Below are 20,072 nucleotides of genomic sequence, written 5' to 3' on the forward strand. Positions count from 1 at the left end.
AGCAGAGGGGACTAAAGATACAACTTTTAACCTTGTTTGCTGCCAAAGTGAGAGAGCAATCCAGGGAGGGAAATTCATTCCTTGGACTAGAGACCACACAGATAAGTGTGTACAGATGGACGGCTTTAAGCAGGAACTCCCCACTGCACAGGGTACCATGTGGGGTCAGGAGGGAATCCTTTTACTGATGCCCTCTCCATGAAACTCGAAATGGGGCGCAGTGACAGAGAAGTCAGGAATGAGATGGTGCCCCCAGACCCACTCCCCCCAACTCCACCCCCCCTTCTTCTAGCCTCTAAGATGATGTGAACTGATCTGGAAAGAAAATAAGCAATGGCACTTGAAAATGCAGTGGAAGAATCAGACAAATCTTATTGCGATTAATTGACAAAACACAAGTAAACTAAAGGATGGCTTGTCTACTTCCACCATCTGGAAGATGGGCATCAGGAGAACCAAATGCTGCACCACATGTTCAAATGGATAAATTGCCTCCTTATTCACCCACCGCTCTGTGCCTCAGTTTTTCTACTTTTAAAATAGGAGGGGAGGAAAGGGGAGGAATACTTGCTCCCTTAAGCATCTTTGGTTCTCAGGTGCCCCAACAACTCAGCATAAAAGTGCTTCCAAGTCAGTGTTGCTGGAACCAGCTGTACCAACGGAGCTGATGGTTAAACTTTTAGTGTGAGCATCTATTCCTCAGAAATTGGCAAATGCTACAAATTAGGATTTAATTTGTTCTGATGACCTACATTTTAAAAACTGATGGATTTAGTATTTATCATGTAGATGAAACTTTAAAATGAGTATAGTTTACCCCCCAAGCCGGTTGTTAAACATCTGCATGCCCTCAGCTGCCCCAATCCATGTCCTGCATCCACCTGAGGTTCTAACAGCAACAATGCTAATCACACCAAGCGCAACAGTCACAAAACGTTTTGTGAAGTTAAAGTATAGCTAGGAAGTCATTAGAGCTGAATTCTCCCTAATTTGCTATGTAACCTTGGGCAACTCGCTTCTCCTCATCAAGCCTCAGTTTCCCATTCTGAAATACAAGGGGGGGTAGATGGAATGAGCTCCAGGGCTCCATTCAGTGCTGAAAATCTGCAGATTACTCCAGAAAGAGGAAACTTCAGGTCACTAACTGAGTCTTCCAACAAGATCTGGTAGAATAATAAAGATAATGTTATTTTAATAGACGTCATCCTAGCAAACATCCATAATCTCTGAACTACACAGAATGGAAGCTTTCATAGGGACTTAGCAGAAGAAATCAAAGCCATATGGGAGCAGGATGAGTCCATGTTAGCCTCGTCCTCCTCTCTGCTACTGGCTTTGTCCCCAAAAGCTTTCAGTCAGCCTATGGAAGAAAAGCAGCTGTCCCAATGTTCTTATCCACTTAAAAAAAAGTCATTCAAATTAGGAAAATGTATGGATCAGGAAACTTGTCAGCAGTGTGGCCTTCAGCCAAGTTACCACAGGTTACCCATTTATTAACCGCATGAAAACAGTGCCAAACATAAACAGGATAATTTATTGTATTAAAAATATGGGTTAGAAAAGTAAACTCTGTGACTCTTTTCAGTTATAGATTTAAAAGACTGAAGTAAATATGTTTAAAATATTTTTGTAACTCTTTAAAAAAAAAAAAGAAGTCATTTATCCAATGGTATGCTAGCCTTCCAAAACAGAAATGTAAACAAGGGATAGCCAGATACTGACCTGTCCTCAAACAGTTTCTATCTCAAAAACACAAGAAGGAAGGAAACAAGCATTTATTAAACACCCAATGTATGCTAGGCACTGTACTAACTAAACACTTTACAAATACTACCTCATTTGATCCCTGGGAGGTAGGTGCTGTTATTACCTCCATTTTACATTTGAGGAAACTGAGGCAGGCAAAGGTTAAATGACTTATCTGGGGATAAATAACAATAATGATAGCTAACATTTATAAAGTGCTTACTGTACACCAGCCACTGTGCTCAGTGCTTCATCTTGTTTGATCCTCACAACTCTAGGAGAGAGGCACCCTTATTATCCCTGTTTTACAGAGAAGGAAACTGAGGCTCAGACAGGTTAAACAACCTGTCTGGGGTCCCCAGAGGAGATTTGAACTCGTGCCTCCCTAACCCCAACTCTAGCATACTATCAAAAATGTCAAATGAATCCTGCCTTCACAAAGCCAATTCATTCAACTCCAGCTGCCTCAGATTTCTGACTTCTGCCTTAACCGAAAAGTCTATCTCTGCCTCACTGGAGAGCCCCACTAATGGCTGGGGTGGTTAGGGGGTGGGCAAAGAGCAGCAACATGGGCAGGCCCCCCCAGAGGACAGCAGAGACACCTCTACTGCAAGCTTGTCTGGCTCCAGGTCAACCCAGGTGGTCACTGGTACCTTGGCCAGGAAGCAGCTGGACAGGGCTGGGGGAGAGGGGAGGACAGAGGAAGAGAGAGACTCAGAAAGGGAAGGAGAGGGGGGCACAGACAAGGAGCCCCTCGAAGCCTCACCTCGTACATGATTGTGTTCAGGTTCTGCTGACCAGAACTGTGTTTGTTTTTTCCACTTTCCTTCCGCTGCTCTTTGAGATCAGTGAGTAGCTGGAACACCTATTTTGGGGAAGGGGAGAATAAGAAAGTTTTAATGAGGAAATCTGAGACTTTAAACTAGATACGATCTCCTCCTCTACTCCCAGAAAACAGGGGCATTGGGATTCAGTAGTCAGCAGACCAGAGAACCTCAGCTTGATCCAATCTTACTATATGTGTGACCTTGAGTAAAACAACCTCTCTGGGCCTTGGTTTCTTCACTGATAAAATGGGTGGGATGGACCTCTGAGGTCTCTTTGAGGAGGACTGACTGCTAGAGCTGGAGTCAAGAAGACGTGAGTTCAAATCGAGCCTCAGTCACTTACTAGCCGTGTGATCCTGGGCAAGTCATTTCACCCTGTTTGCCTCAGTTTCCTCATCTGTCAAATAAGCTGGAGAAGGAAATGGCAATCCACTCCAGTATCTTTGCCAAGAAAACCCCAAATGGAGTCACGGAGAGTCAGACACAACTAAACGACAAAAATTATTGCCATCATCATACTTATTATTACATCTATGACTAAGGATCATGTCCGTTACATCCTCTTTTCACTTCCTGATTTGTCATCTGTAAAAAGAGAGATTTGGGCCTACTTTGGTCCTTTGCCAGTGATATCACAGGCCAGGGTCCAAATCCAAAGCCAAGTTGAATGATTCCTGCAGAAAGAGGGAAGCCAGATTCTCTTGTGTAAGAGGAAAGGCTGCCATGGAGACTGTGGAGAAAAAAACCCTCAGAGAAACACTATGTGGGTTGATTGGCCAAAATGCTACAGAAACCCCCCTGCTCTGCTCCTACCCCCAGGGCAGATGGTCCCCGGTTCTCCAAGGTCAAGCAAAGTCAGTACTATCAAAGGGGACATCTCACATGCAAAGAAAACAAAACTCTTTCCTGTTTTTGAAAAGCAAAATGGCCACAGCAAACAGAGGACAGAGGAAGGGTCAAGGTCTCTGACCAGTGAGGACATGGCCCCCATCCAGGTTGGACCTCAGCAGAGCTCACAGGAAGTGGAGCTGTGTGGGCACTGGAGTGACCTGCCCAAGGTTGGGGTCACATTGTCCCAAACACAGAGATACAGTGCAGGGGTGCTAGCTGAAGGACAGGCTGGTGGGTAGGTAGACCAGAAGGGCAGTCTCACCCATCTTCCCACAGATCCCAAAGAAGCCACAGTCAAGTCCCAACAGACTTAGATGAGGCTGCTTTATTTCACTAGCTAAATTTCCCCTCTCCCTCCCTACCCCTAACTAATAAATCCCAATACCTCTCATTCCCATATCTGATTTGAGGTTTGCAAAATGTTTTTTAAAATATTTTATTTTTCTCCAGTTACATGTAAAAACAATTTTTAACATTCATTTTTAAAACAAGTATTTTTTTAATCTTTAAAAGGAAAATATTAATTATGTTAACTGTGATTTTATGAATATGGCTTTCTTTTTTTGTGTAAATTTTTAAAATTTATTTCAAACTTAAATACAAAATAAAAAAAAAACCACATTGCCATGTCCACAGCAGAACACGAGAGGATTCAATATAGAGTAATTAACTTCCATTTCAAGAAAATCTATATAATCCATGGTACTCATTGTTTTCAAAGCTACCGAGTCTTTCTTTGCCTTCTTGTTGAATTTTTGTTCTTATTGTCTGCTGTGCAGAGAACTTTTTACTTGATTTTTCTCCCCCTAAAAACCCCTGACCCCCAAAGAAGGCTCCAATTAAATATGGATACCTATGCACGTACGTAGATATCTATAAGCATACACATAATATACATATACACTCATACCCATATATGGAAGACCAAGCTATGTTTATTTCCTCCTATCACCCATTTTTCCGAACACGGATAGCCTCTTCCTTCTTAAGTCCAAGTGTCCCCATGTTTTTCTAAATCAACCACTTCATCATTTCCTACACCACAGCAATATTTTCCAACCCAACACCATTCTATCTGAGAGACTATGAAAGTTTTTCCCCAATTTTCTGCATTCCTTCTTTTCTTGGTTCCACAAGTTTAATTTAAAATAACTGAAATTATCCATTTTACACTTCAATAATGCCCCTACCTTATAAAATAGTTTAATAGTACAATTTATAGTATAGTTTAATAGTATAAGGTCTGATCCTGCTGAATCTACTTCTTTTATGTCTTTTTCATTTGGTTTCTATGAAGTTCCTGACCTTTTGTTCTTCCAAATGAACTTTGTTATTATTTTTTCTAACTCAGTAAGATAATTTTTTTAGTAATTTAATTGAGATGACATTCATTGAATAAATAGATGAGTTGGGTAAAATTATCATTTTTTAAATTATATCGGCTTTATCTATCCATGAGCAATAAATGTAACTTTTAGATCTGACTTTATTTGTATAAAAAAACTTTTACGTTTACGTTCATGCAATCCCTGCATCTGTTTTGGCAAGGATACACTCAGATATTTTATACTGTCCAGTTATTTCAAGTGGTCTAAAACAATATCGAATAATGTTGCTGACAGAGTAGCTTCCCTATTCTTCTCTTCTGACTAAATCTATTTTAGCTTTAACTTTATCTGAGATCATTACTCCCCCTGCTTTTTATACACACTAAGTTCTACTCCTGACCTTCATTTTATCTTTGTGTGTATCTCTCATTTTTGTTTCCTGAAAGCAACATATTGTTGAATTCCAATTTTTAATTCATTTTATGGGTAAATTTGTCCCATTTACATTCTAAGCTACAATTCCTTGTGGTATATTTTCTTCCTTACTATTTTTCCTAACTATCCTTCTCACCCTATTGGATGTGACTTTCAATAATCACTGCACACCTTTGGGCCGAGTTGTTGTAAGGATTATCGTCCTCAATTGGAAATTAAGTCTAATTTAAGTGCCTTGTCTATGGTCACAGTATCCAAGAAAGGATCCGGACCGTCTATGGACTCTGGGTCAAACACATCAGCCCCATCTGTTCAAGCTGCTCCCTCAGCTCCTCACGATCTCTAGGACTGACTACAAATGGAAAGTCATACATAATAAGGTGCCCCTCCCTACATCAGCCTGCAGTCTCACCACCCAGGCTACCTTGGGGCTGATTACCCATCACTCCCCATCTCCCAATTCCAGGCACCACATGTCCTTTGTCTGTGAGTCCTGCTGCACTCCTGGTTTCCTTCCAAGCTCAGCTGAAGCCCCACCTTCTTCTACCATAAGCCTTTCATGATTGGATTAGGAATCAAGAGGACCTGGAATTGAGTCTAGCTCTGCTGCCCACTCCTTATGAGATTTTGGACAAGTTTATCAACCTCCCTGAGTCTGAGATCTCTTCTAGCTCTAAATCACACATACTAATGACGTTGGTGAGCCTGTCCCCTCATCTATATCATGATGAAGGTGGCCTAGAAGACCTTCTACCCCTAAATCCTTCCATTCCACCTGCTATTGTCTGAAGGAGTGAGGATTGGGCTGAATGATCTTCCAGGTCACATTTATCTCTGAGGTTCTAGGATGCAAACCCTATCCAGACCCTTATTGGGTTCAGGAGGCACCAAGGGCCAGGATGTTTATCAGATAATCCAACCCAGACCCAATTACCTCATAATTGCTGAGCAGAGCAGCATTGGCATCCTTCCTGCAAAGGAAACAGAGAAATAAAAAATGCAGTTATAATTCCATCAAACAAAACAAATGGTTCAACCTCCGGAGCAGGAGCGGGGGTTACCAAATGACCTCTAAGGACCTTTCCAACACTGAACCACGTCCTGTTGTCTGGGACCTTGCATGAAAGTGGAGGTCAGTGGGCAGGAATGAGTGTCCCCCAGTATGTGGGGGCCCTGGGCAGAGAAGAAGTGAATTGGAATTAAACCAAAGTATACAGCAAAAAAGCCTTCAGGATACAAAGGCAGAGTGTGCTGGGTACAGCTTAGGGACACATGGCTCTGGAAAGTCAACTGGATTCAGTGAACACTGGCTTACCACCTACTCCCTCTACTACATGTGAAGCACTGTGCCAGATGTGGAGGATGTCACATACACACACACACACACACACACACTATAAAACCCCCTGACTTCAGGTTTTCATTCCACTGGGGGATAGAAAGGAATATGCTTTCTACACAGTAAGTAAAAACTAAGCAGTTTGATGAGAGACAAAACACTTTCTATTAAGAGTGGCTCAGGAAAGATTTCAGGTAGGGTGTGACCCGACAGTGAGCCTGAAAAGAAGCTAGGGATTCTAATAAGCAGAGATGAGAAGGGAGTACTTTCCAGGAAGAGATTACACAACCTATGCAAAGGTGCAGAGGCTGGAGATGGAATATCTTCTTACTGTACAGATCGACCAAAATGCATTTGATGCCGGCCTCAGAGGCAGCAGCAATACTGTGTCATAACTTTCATTCCTCTGCAGGGTGCAGGGTCATGGAAAGGCCTAGGCCTCTCTTTCCTCTATAAATGGGACGCACCAATTTAACAGATATAGTATGAAGCCACTAGGTGGTGCAGTAGACAGAGCACCAGCTCTGGAGTCAGAGAGATTCATCTTTCTGGAAAATTCTGGTCTCAAACACTAATGAGCTGGGTGACCCTGGGCAAGTTACTGAACCCTATTTGCCTCAGTTTCCTCATCTTTCAAATGAGCTGGAGAAAGAAATGTCAAACCGCTCCTGTATCTCTGCCAAGAAGTCATGAAGAGACAGACGCAACTGAAACAATTAAGCAACAAAAAAGGATACAAAGAGGAGAAAGCCAGCCCCTACCCTTGAGCAGCTTACAATCTAATGGGAGAGACACCGTCCAAACAAACATATACAAAGTGAGCTATGTTCCGGAGTCAGATGTAAGAAGACCGGAAGGGGAGGAGGGGGTCAGGCGATGAAGCAAACAGCACTAAGTTTGGTGAGCTAAGGGACCAGAGTGTGAACTCTGACTGTCTCTTACTAGCTATACTTCCTTGGGCAAATCTCTGGGGTTTCAGTTTCCTTGCCTCTAATCTGAGGGGAGGTGGATGAGCTGTGCTCTGAGGCTGCCTCCGGCTCTATGCTCCAGAACATAAAGCAGGGGCAGAGTAGTGTGGTCTGCAGAGAGCAGAGCCTTCAGGGATCTGGACACCCAAAGGAGAGAGCGTGGAAAGTCCAACATGGCCAAAGGAGAGAATGACTTTGGCATGGGCTAGAAGGGCTGGAAAGAGACTGAGAATTGGAGGAAAGAAAGGAGCCAGGGAGAACTGGGCTATGTGGGACAAAGTGTAAAGGGCACAGAGACCTGGCCTTGGAACCCAGAAGAACCACGTGTGAGCTCTGCCTCTGCCATACGCTTGCTGTGCCACTCTGGGCAGAGTGCTTAATCGTTCGTTGCTCTGCACAAATCTCTGACACCCTAAGATTCAAAGAAGGTGCCAACGTGCACTGGTGGAGGGAGTTTCTTCACCTGGAAGTTTCCTAAACCAATAAAGCAAAAGTCTAGTCTATATTTCATATGTATATACATACACATCACACTGTAGGATCACAGATTTATAGCTGGAAGGGACCAAAGAGACTGCATCAAATTCCTTCTCATTTTACAGATGAGAAAACTGAAACTCATAAAGATTACTTAAAGGGATTTAAAAGGTCAGTCAATTCAACCCCTTTATTTTATAGATGAGAAAACTGAGGCCCACGGAGCTCATGTGACTCATCTAAGGCCACGCAGGTAGTTCACTTCAATGCAGAAGAGACACAGGTTGCAAAGAGGCAAATTTAGGTTTCCCAACAGGAAAAATTTTCCAGCAATTAGAGCTCAATTCATTATGTTCATCATCTTTTGGGTATCACAGATCACTCTCCCTTTGAAAGGCTAGGCGAGCCTATGGAACCTATTTCAGAATAATGCTTTTTAAACCATTCACAATGAAAGGAAATACTAAATATCAATCAGAGATTTGTGAAAAAAAAGATTTATTTTTTTCCCATTCAAGTTCAAGGACCCCAGAAACCTCTCCACATACTCAATAACAGCTATTAAAAAAGTGAAATGCCTTCTCAATGAGGGAGAAGGAGGGAGAAAATTTGGAACTCAAAATAAATTTTTTTAAAGAATGTTAAAATTGCTTTTATATGTAATTAGAGAAAAATAAAATATTAAATTAAAAAATTAATTTAAAAGGGGAATGAGTTGCCTTGGAGGCTGGATCTATTTCACGTGTTATAGAAGAAATGTTTTCAGGCGTAGGTTGGATGAGATGGCTACTGAACTTCTTCCATCTCAGAAATTGTGCAATTCTACTCAAGTGTTGGGATTTCCTTTAGTTCAATGTTGGGAAACATATGAGGTTGTCACATGTCGAGGGAGCAGTTGGATAAAGAGTGGATGGTCCGCATGTTCCATCCATCAATACCCTAGTCATGTCAAGGGGAAGTAAGGAAGATCCCTGCCATGTGGGGGGGATCCCTTTTCATCTTTCTAAGTATAATATAAGTTCCCTGATGGCAGGGATGGTTACATTTTGGTTTTTGGGTTCCCAGAGCATAACATAATTTCAGGTACACAGAAGATGTCTGATAAAACTTCTGGATTGAATGACTCCAGGACAATATTCGTTCTGACCAATAAGCAACGAACTAGATCACACTTGGGTCTGGTGCTTGGCCTTGGGATTACTCATCATGGCTGTGGTATGATCCAACATCTAGACCCAACCCCATGGGTGCCCTATGGTCTTTGGACCCTGGGGACCGATTGTCATGGTAATGCATCACTGCTTTACCAAATCAAATCAAAGGAAGACATTCAAAGAGCTACCCTCCTCCTCAATGACCTCAGCTCTGAATCATTCCATGAAATAGATGAATTTTAAAAAAAACAACCCACTAAAGGAAGAAAAAGATCTAATTAGTGTTCATCCCAATATGAAAACTGCTAAACAGATCCCATGGCTCCTTTGCTCATTAAATAATGTAATTCAATTTAATGAAAAGGCAGGGAGTCTTATGGACTGAGGATAGTCTGTGAGCCCTAAAATACTCCTGAATGTATGGCTCTGTTCTAAACTGGGCTCAGCTGGGCTCTCTTCTCCTAAAACCTTCCAGGGGAGCCAAAAAATAAAATATATATATGTATGTGTGTATATACATACATATATGAATGTTGCTCCTCATGGAAGAAACCATCACCCAGCATGGTTCAGCCAACGGAGCAAAATATCTGGTACTGGAGGAGCTAGCTCTAAATATAGTCTCTGACATTTATTCGCTATGAGATTCCGGGCAAGTTACTTAACTTCCATTTCCCTCAGTTTCCTCATCTGTAAAATAACAGTATTTATTAAACTAAATGGTCTTGAAGATCTTTCTAGCTCTAAATCTATAATAATGATCATTATAAGAAGAAGTATTCATATGGTATTTTAAGGTTTAAAAACACTTTACACGTCATCTCATTTGATCCTCACAACCACTCTAGGAGGTAGACACTGTTAATATCCCCACTTTACAGAGGAAGGAAGAAACAGACAGAGGTTCAGTGAATTGACCAGGGTCACACACCTAATAAACGTCAGAGATAGGATCTGAACTCAGGGTTTTCTTATTCCAAATTCAACACTCTATCCACTGCACTGCCCAAATTTATGATCTTAAGAATGATTTTTTTTTTCCATTTCCCTTCTCATGCTCACAGCACTCTCTGAGAAATGGGAAACTTCATGTACATTATATCATTTGATTCTGGGTGTTACTATGAAGACTAAACCAAGTATAATAACAAATAATATAATTATATATAAGCATAATTTTATATAATTATATGTAATATAGTTTTAAATAAATATATTTATAGTGATATAAATATAATTATATATTATAATTATAATAAACCCTTATAAAGGTTAAATGGATTGTCCAAAGCCATGGCGTGTCTGAGGCTAGATTCGAACCCACATCTTCCAGACAGCAAGCTCAGCACATTCCCCACATGCCATCCTCTTGCTGTCCATATCAAGATCAATCCGAATGGTCTCAGAAAGGATTGCTACCTTTTCTGGATATAATCAACAAGGAGCCAAAAATAAGCATTCCATCCGTTTCACCAAAGTGGGGATTGGAGTGGGGGCAAGGAGGTAGAAGTCCTTGATGGTGGGGTGGGCTCTGAGTGTTTCTGGGTGACAAAGGATAGGAGTTTGACTATATATAACATATTATACATACATACACACACACATATATGTATATATACCCATATTTTAATATATGTATACATATATGCATATATTTTCATACATGTACACATGTTTTATATATGTATATTTTACATGTATACATATATATCCACCCCAATCCATAAATAAGTAACACAACGAATGAGTGAATGAAGCATTTATTTCACTTGTAGACAAGCTCTGTATACACGATACACACAGAATGGATGCAAAGTAACCTTGGAGAGGTTGGACATAGCAGGGAGGGAGGACAGAGACCAAGAAAGGCCTCCTTTGCCACGGAACGAGTGTTTGTTAGAAAGTGCCTATGAACTATAGGGCCACTAAGAGGTGCCAGAGTGCACAGAACAGGCTTGGAGTCAGGAAGACTCATCTTCAAATATGACCTCAGACATTTACTAGGAGTTGCGACCTTGGGCAAGTCACTTAACTCTGCCTCAGTTTCCTTATTTGTCAAATGAGTTGGAGAAGGAAATGGCAAACCACTCCAGTGTCTCTCCCAAAAAAACCCCAGATGAGGTCATGACGACTTGGACACAACTGAAAATGATGAAACAGCAACAACCTGTGACCCATGCTATGATCCTAGGCTTTTGTTTTTGTAGCCCCAGACCTAGCTCAGTGACCGACTTATTACTGATTACTAACAGTTCTCCACAACAGAAGATCCTAGAGTGAGAGCTGGCGGTGACCACATGGGCCAACTATTCCAACCTCAACCTCCCACCCCTATCCACAAAAACACTTTACAGACAGGGAAACTGAGGACCAAGGTGATTAAGGGATTAGCCCCATCCATCAATCACCAAGCATTTATTAAGCACTTATGATCCTGGGATAAAGAAACAATCTCTGTTCTCAAGGAATCTATAAACTATCAAAAGAGACAGCAGTATATCTTCTGTACATATGCAGGATAAATATAAAATAAAAACAATATATTTAGGGAGTGTGGGCACCAGTGTGGAGGATCAGGACAGAAAACAGGTAGAAGGGAGTGTTTGAATTGTATCCTGAAGGACAAGTGGAAATCTCAGGGGTGGAAGAAAGAAGGGTGTTCTCAGTACAGGGAAGACCAGGGCAGAGACAGAGGAACAGAGAGAAGCCAGTCTGGTGGGACCAACATGTGCACAAAGAGAAAAACATATAATGAGGGTGGAAAAAATAGGAAGGCAAAAGGTTCAAAAAGTCCTGAAAAGTCAAATGGAAGAGTTTCTCTTTGATCCTGGAGGTAAGAGGGAGCCATGGGGGTTTACTAAGTATGAGAGAGAGACCGACAGACAGAAGTTTGGGAGAAGGAAAATCATGGGCTGGAGAGGGGAGATTCAGGGGACAGGGGAGAAAGATGTGAATGAAGGCGGCAGCTGGGAGGATGCAAGAGATGCCAAGGAAGTAGGAACCCAAGATGTGACAACTGACTGGACAGATGGGGCATCCAGGAGAACGCTGAGCTTATGAACTGAGGATATCAGATGAATGGCAATATCTTCCAGGGAAATAGGGAGATTTAGTAGAGAATGAGATTTGTAGGGAAAGAAAAAGACAAAGTTGTACTTCTGTTTTAGACATGTTTGGGTTTGCAATGTTGATTGGACATCCAGTTTCAAACAGAGGGAGATCTCTTAGGAGGTGTGGAAAGAGAGAGATTTTGAAAGATAGACGGATGGATGAAAAGATGGATGGAAGGAAGGAAGGAAGGAAGGAAGGAAGGAAGGAAGGAAGGAAGGAAGGAAGGAAGGAAGGAAGGAAAGAAGGGAGGGAGGGAGGAAAAGAGGGAGGGAGGAAAAAGATAGACATCTGAGAATCACTGGCATAAAGATAATAATTAAACCCATGGAAGCTGATGAGGTCACCAAGCAGGCAAGTACAGAAAGAAAGTGAAGGAGAAAGGGTCTTGGTTTACACCCACCATTATGGGCCATGAGATACAAGATGAACCTGCATAGGAGACTGAAAAGGATTGATCAGAAAAGTAAGAAAAAAACCAAAGACGAGTGTCAGCAAAAATCTAGAGTTGAGAGAGGATCCAGAGCGCGGGGGTGGTTAACAGAATTAAATACTGAAAAGAGCTGAAGGTTACACTGGTATAAACATCAGAGGCAAGATCTGAACCCAGGTCTTCAGATTCCAGCTAGGTGGTGCAGGGCATAGAACAGCCTGCTTGGAGTCAGGAAGGCCTGAGTTCAAATCCAGCCTCTCACACTTACTAGCTATGTGACCCTGGACAAGTTACTTAACCCTGTTTGCCTCAGTTTCCTCATCTGTAAATGGAAAATCATTCCCTCATCTTTGCCAAGAAAATCCCAAAAGAGGTCAAGAGAAAACTGCTTTCAGGAAGTATAGAGTATTTCCTCCAGAATCACTGCCTCCCCATAGTTCTAGCTAAGAAACAATGACAAAGCATATTCAATTCAAATGAGTGTTTAAGAGGCTACTTTAAACAAAACCCCATAACAGAATACACAGAAAATAAAGTTGGAAGGTAATCAATCAGTCAATAAACGCTTGTCAAGTGTCTACTATGCACTGTGCTCACAATTTAATGGGAATCCATCAGAGTGAGCATGAAAACTGAATACTGGGTTTGCTCCACAAAAAACCAGGTAGCTGAGTGTCCATTAACAAAGGAAAACCATGAGATGTGGATATAATGAAATACTACTGCACCAGAAGAAATTGAGAGCGAGAAATTCAGAGAAACATGGGAAGATCTACACGAACTGATCCAAAGGGAAAGAACATACATTGTGCCCTGAGGGCCAAGTAACCAATGGGTTTGGAACTTGCTGAGGGGAAAAGCTTGAAGCTTCCTTCAGGTAGGGAGGTGGGGGGCTACATGCACAATGTTGCATACACTGTCCAACAGGGTCACTGTGCTGGTGAGTCTTTGCTTGACTGCTTTTCCTTTGTTTCAAGGGAGGGTTAATTTGGAAGGGGTTGAGGAAATATCTGGAAAAGAGTGAGACACCAAAACATAGCAGGGCAGGTGCTCTGAGCTTAAGTGACTGTGTTCCTAATGGTGACACATGATGGACATTAATAAAATTTATTTAAAAATAAAAGAGTTCACCTAGGAAGACTTCCTGGAAGAGGTGAGATTGTAAACTCTGGGGCACATCAGATATTTGCATCCTCTTCCTCCTCCCTTTGTATTTCCTCATCAAGGCAGGCTTCCCTGGAGACAGTCCAGAAGTTGTGTTACAACCAACAGTCTCAGTCACTCTGAACCTCAGTTTTTCCTCCTGTAAAGCATGGAGAAGCTCAATCCACAGCTACCTCAAAAGGGTGTTGCCTATTATGAGATTGTAGGGTTAATTCCATTTTAAAAGCAGTGTGTGTGTGTGTGTGTGTGTGTGTGTGTGTGTGTGTGTGTGTGTGTGTGTATCAGTTCAGTTGCCCTTTGCAAACTCTGTTAAGGTAGATAAATTATTCCCATTTTACAGATAAGAAAACTAACACAGAAGCCAGGGGAAGATGGGGGAAATCTAGGGCTCTTTCTTAGTCTGGTGTTCCATGCCAATCATCTATCAACAAAATATACTGCTGAATCTGGACTCAAGAAGTTGAAATCCCAACTCTGCTTTAGCTGTGTGACCCTATGCAGCCACTTAAACTCTTAGGGACTCACTTTCTGCTGATGTAGAATGAGGGGAGTGGTGACTTGGAAGGTCCCTCTGGGGTCTAAAGCTGTGCCCATCCAGCCTAATCTATCCTCAACAGAAGTCTCCACTTCAACATCCCTAACTAGGGGTGGTCTGACCTCTCCTAGTCTAAAGAAACCCAAATCAAGAACCCCTAATCCTAAATGCACTCCTTCTGGGCTCAACAGTCATTGAAGGTGGCCTGGCTGTTTAGTTCACTGATTTCACAATCATTTCACAATCATCTCCAAAAGTTGTCTATTAAGTCAGAACAGAAATGTTTGTACTCGCATGGAAAAATAAACTATGACCATGGCCTCGAGACCAACCACAACTTGGTGCCAAGGGCTAACAATGGTAACCAGGGAGGGCCCAACCACATGGTTTGGTCAAAGACCAGGAAAGGTCTTTTTTTTAAGAAGACTTGATTATCATCCCAAAAATGGGAACATCTCCTAGCTCAACCCAGGGTCTGCTTTCCAGTTCTTAATTCCCAGTTTTGACTGACCACTCTGGGAACCTCTTTAAAAGCGCATTTACCAACATGAGAGGCTTCAGTTTCCCTGGTAGTTGGATTAGAGTGTAGAAACAATAAGGAAACAGTGAAAACGGAAACAAAATTCCCCTAGGCTGACACCCTAGTTTCCCCAGACATGACACTCTATTTTCTATACTAGGCGGGGCATTGGGGTTTTTCCAAAGGTGCCAGCAGGCAAGAACTTGCCTATGAGGCCAGATTTCCAAAAACCACTGGCAGGGACAGATTCAGAGTTGAAAGAGACTTCACAGGACAATCAAATCTATCTCCTTCATTTCAGAGAGGCCCAGGGAGGTTAGCTGACCTGCTCCACCCAGCTGGTAAGCATTTGAGGCATGATTCAAACCAAGACTCAACTCACTCTACCAAAGGGGTCCTTCCACCAATGACACTCACCCTAGAGAACAGTGAGAAGCTAGAAACTCCAATTCTAAGAAACAGCTAGATGAGTATCACTTTCTCTTTCTTGCTAAATGAGACAATAATTGATCCATTTAAGGAATATTCCCGGAAAAGGGAAAAAAAGTCACAACCCATCAGATCATGTTTCCATCCACAGAGATGGATTTGTGGGCACTCGATCCCAAAGGTACCCAAGCCTTGTCACCCCCTCTTTCTCCTGTAACTGACACCCAACACTCAGCCTGAGGCCTCCTTCTGTCTCATGGACCTCAATGTCTTGAGGGCACCTCCAACTCCACAAGAACAAAACTGAACTCATCATCTTTCCTCCCAAATCTTCCCCTCTCCTACACTCTGCATTCCTGTCAAAGGCCCCTCCATCACCTTGGTGACTCCTCACTCTTCCTCACCCCTCACTGCTAAACAACTTTGAAAGACGTAAGAATTCTGCTCAAAACAACAATAGCCCAGGATTCCAGACGTTGAAAAACACTACCCACCTCCTGACAAAGAGGATGGAAGCAGGCTGCAGATGGACAATGTGGGGATTGTTTTGAATGACTGCTGATTTGTTACGTGGGTTTTGTTTTCATTTTTTCTTTTTTTTTTCCTGATGGAAGAGAATGATGGGAGGGGAAAAAAAGTATATTTTTGTTATTTTTAATATTAAATTTTTTAAATATACATTTTAAAATATACATTCCACAGTGTCTACATTAACAGCAATATCGTACAAGGATCAACTGTGAATGACTTAGCATTACACATATACTCTCAGCAATGACCCAAATGACCCAAGACATTTCCAAAGGACTTATGATGAAAAAGGCCGTCTGGCTCGAGAAAGAACTGACGGAGTCTGAATGAGACCAAAGCAGACTTTTTACATTTTTTCTCGGGGTTTTTTGATCTGTGTTTTCTTTTGCAACCTGGCTAATATGGAAATGTTTTGCACAAGTGCAAAGTCTCTATCAAATTGCTTGCCTTCTCAGGGAAAAGGAAGGGTAAGTAGGGAGAGAATTTGGAACTAAAATTTGTTTTAAATGTTAAAAATTATTTACATAATTGGAAAAAATAAAATATTTAAATATATACATACATATATATAATACCTCTACACACACACACACACACAGAGTGCAATGAATAGCACATCAGCCCTGAAGTTATGAGGACCTGAGTTCAAATCCAGCCTCAGACACTAGCTGTGTGACCCTGGGCAAGTCACTTAACCCCCAATTGTCGTGTGTGTGTGTGTGTGTGTGTGTGTGTGTGTGTATGTGGACATGTGTATATACTAGGATCACAGATTTGGAGGTCAAAGGAAACTTAGAGGTGAAGTCAATTCAATAAAACAACAAAATTAAGTAATCTATTTTAAGATAACAGAGATAAGTGATGAAGCAGAGAACTCAGCCCCATGTCCTGATTCCAAATGCTGTTTTCCACTGTACCCCCACATATAGTGCTGGTTATTCCTTGTTCTCACCTACTATACATATACACAGGGTACTCTTACATTAAGAGTCACAGAAGGTAAGATGGGCAACCTATGTTACAGGTAATCTTAAAGTCTTTGCACAAACAAAACCAATGCAGCTAAAACTAGAAGTGAAGCAGGTAAATGGGGAAGAAAAATATTTGCAGTTAGTTTCTCTGATAAAGGCCTCACTTCTAAGTTATATAGAGAAATGATTCAAAGTTATAAGAATTGATCATTGATTCCTGAATTGATAAACCAAAATAAAAGGAAATGAACTGGAAGTTTTCAGAAGAAATCCAAGCCATAAGGGGGGGAAGAGACTCTAAATCACCAATAATTGGAAAAATGCAAATTAAAACAACTTCAGTTCCATTTAATTCACTGGAGAAGGAAAGGGCAAACCATGCCAGGGTCTATACCGTCAACATGGTCCATGGGGTCACCGGAAGAATCAGACACAGTAACAAATGTAACAACCTCACACGCATCCGATTGGCAAACATCCAAAACAGGGAAACAAGAAATAAGAGGTACATGAATACACTATGGGTACAATGGAGAACTGTCCAGCCTTTCTGGAAAGCATGTGGAGTTACCCCCAAACTGTGCGTACCCCTTAACCCAAAGAAATTACTACCAGCTCTACCCAAAGAGGTCAAAGAGGGAGGGAGAAGGTCCAAAACACCAAAAGGCTAATTCTGGGGTGGCAAAGAGCCGGAGCCCGCAGGGCTGAACGGCTGGACCAGTCAGTCATATAGTGCGGATGCCAAGGGGGTGGAAGGAGAAATGAAGCTGGGGTTCCCCAGAAAACTGGGATTGGCAGTAACTGATACCCAGTGGAAGGGGCAGAGCCAGCAGCCCCGTCTTCACGATAACCCCAGCCCACTTGCAGCTCCGAGGCAGCAAGGCCCACGGACGCGCCCCCCACGCCCTCCTCCCTGACCACAGAACGCCCACGGACCCACGCGGGCTGCAGGGGCCACACCAGCTCTTGGGCTATTACAAAGGAGAGGGAGGAACAAGGCAGATTCTGGCTCATTTCGGAATTAAACCCCCTGCCTCTGAGAACAGCACGAGAGCCTCCCAGGACGCCTCTCCCCAGCCCCTGGGGCACACAGGAGGGGTTTAAGGAGCGCGGACAAATGCACGCGCGTGCCAGCCCAGGAATGCCCACGCACGGGCACGCACAAGTGCACGTGGGCACCGACACGCCCGCACAGCCATGCGGGCACACTCCGCCCTCCTCCCCCAGCCCGGGCCTCCCACGCGTGGGGCCGCCCACTCACACTTCCATCGTGGCCCCTCCTCCTCCGCGCTCTCCCACGGCTCCGAGATCCCGGGTCCACGCTGAGCTGCAGGCCGCGGCGCCGGCCGGGGGCAGGGCACCCGGTGCACGTCACGGGGCCGCCCAGCCTCCGCGCGCGCGCACGCACGCCGGGGCCGCCCCCGGCAGCACGCCGTGCCCTCCCTTAGCTACGAGCCCGGAGCAGCAGCGCCCAGCCCCCTCGCTGTGGCCGCAGGGATGGGCGGAGGTAGCAGGAGAACGCCCTCGACCCCCTAGCCTAAGCCACTCCCCTGGTTTGGGCTGAATCAGGCCGAGATTGCTGCTGGCCCCAGATGCCCGTGGAGTCTGGCACTCAGGATCAGTCAGTAAGCGATAGTTTATATCAATCAGTCACCATTTAGGAAGCTCTGCCCTGGGCCAGGTGCTGTGCAGGAACTGGGGTTGTCCTTCATTCTTAAAGGTGAAATCAAGAAGGTGATACCATGACATGCAAGTGAATTGGATTTCAGTGAGGCAGGGACTCACTTTCTCCTCCAGAGCCATCTGGGTCCAGTGGTCAGATACTGATCAGGAGGACGGGAGATGGCCCAGGATGCAGTGAGAGACCTGGACCTTTTTAAGCTTATGTCAGAGCATGTCTGAGGCACTTCAGTGATGAAGGCTAGGTAAGAAATGAGCAAAGAATGACCTCTTTTAGCTAGTCCAAAAAAAAAATCCATCTGGAAGGGGAAGGCCCTCAGAGTTTCTGGCCAAAACAGAAACAATTGCTATTTATATCTGCTCTGAGCGAGAAGAGGCAAAAATCAGTCCCAGCCCTCAAAGAGCTTACCGGGCACTTAATAAGTCATTGGTGGACTGAGCCTCCCACTCCAATACTTTGCACTAGTGGGGGGTGGGGATGGAGGATAGTAGGTACTTAATGTTTGTTGACCAATCCAGTATTTATTAAGCACCTAGTTTTCTTCCAGGCCAGAGATACAAAGACAAAGAAGGAAAACTATCCCTACACTTAATGATTTGATTGATTAATTAGAAGGTAGAAAGAAATATGGACAGGAAAGAAAAGAAAACATTGCCTTCAGAGAGGTGAGATGGGTTCATAGACTTGCATTTTGAACTCTGTCTTCCTGTGTTTTGGGTCAGAAAGTCTTCCCATTAAAGCAACCAAGCAAAGGAATATGACCCAAGTCTGCCTCAATCCTCTGTCCGTTTCAAACTTTCTTGGAGTTTTTGCAAGTCCAAAGAACACTTAGCTAGTCAGTGCACATTTCTTTTCTCCCTGCTAGATTGTAAACTCATTGAATGCAGGGACCATATCTTATCCAAACTTCGAGTCGCTGTCATCTAACCAAGGGTTCGTTGGCTGAATGGAAGACCTTGCCTCTGTTTATCTTTGTCTTTCCCCAATAATTCTGGGTTTACTCCCATAAGCACAAAAATTCTATTAGAGGAACAGTCTTCTGCACACTTGTTTGCCTTCTTACATGAAAAATCTATTACTCAATCAGTGGACAGAAACCATTCAGAAATGATTTAAATGCCAAATCTGAGGGAGCTGGTTGAGGCACAGAGAAATCAGATGACTTACCCAGGGTCACCCAGCTTAGACCCATAGATTTAGAGTGGGAAGGGTGGCAGTGGTCGGGTCCAACCCAATTCCTCACTTCAAATTATCAGGCTTTTCCACCATATTGATCCAGCAGATAAGGCATCATTCGAACGCATGTCTTTCCTTTTCTAACCTCAGCACTCCATCTGTTATGCCACAGCAACTTCTTCCTGCCTACTTAAGCAGACTTTGGGGGAGAATAGTAATTGCTAATATTTAGTGTTTAAGGGTAACTTAGATTACTACATATACACATATCTACACTTTACATACATTATTTCACTTGACAGGGGAGGAGCAAGCGCTGTTATTATCTTCATTTTACCGAATCGTAAAACAGATCCTGA

At 43.1% G+C, this 20,072-nt stretch overlaps 1 protein-coding gene across 7 annotated transcripts in view; it reads right to left on the bottom strand.

Annotated features, from left to right (window-relative positions):
* CRCP (CGRP receptor component) overlaps positions 1-18,277 on the bottom strand; it is a 50,783-nt gene extending 32,506 nt beyond the window's left edge. The window contains exons 1-5 of one of the 7 annotated variants that reach the window (XM_072640084.1): positions 18,118-18,178; positions 15,849-15,958; positions 13,838-14,009; positions 6,162-6,198; positions 2,513-2,611 (exon numbers count right to left, since the gene is read on the bottom strand). In XM_072640084.1, the coding sequence (XP_072496185.1) occupies positions 2,513-2,521 (9 nt within the window). In that variant the 5' untranslated portion in view covers positions 2,522-2,611; positions 6,162-6,198; positions 13,838-14,009; positions 15,849-15,958; positions 18,118-18,178. Of the gene's footprint in view, positions 1-2,512; positions 2,612-6,161; positions 6,199-13,837; positions 14,010-15,848; positions 15,959-18,117 lie in introns of those variants that run through there. The other 6 variants (XM_072640085.1, XM_072640086.1, XM_072640082.1 and 3 more) reach the window with 6 other exon arrangements.
* Positions 18,278-20,072: the final 1,795 nt, after the last annotated feature.

The sequence above is a fragment of the Notamacropus eugenii genome, chromosome 2 (assembly GCF_028372415.1).
Source record: "Notamacropus eugenii isolate mMacEug1 chromosome 2, mMacEug1.pri_v2, whole genome shotgun sequence".
NCBI lineage: Eukaryota > Metazoa > Chordata > Mammalia > Diprotodontia > Macropodidae > Notamacropus > Notamacropus eugenii.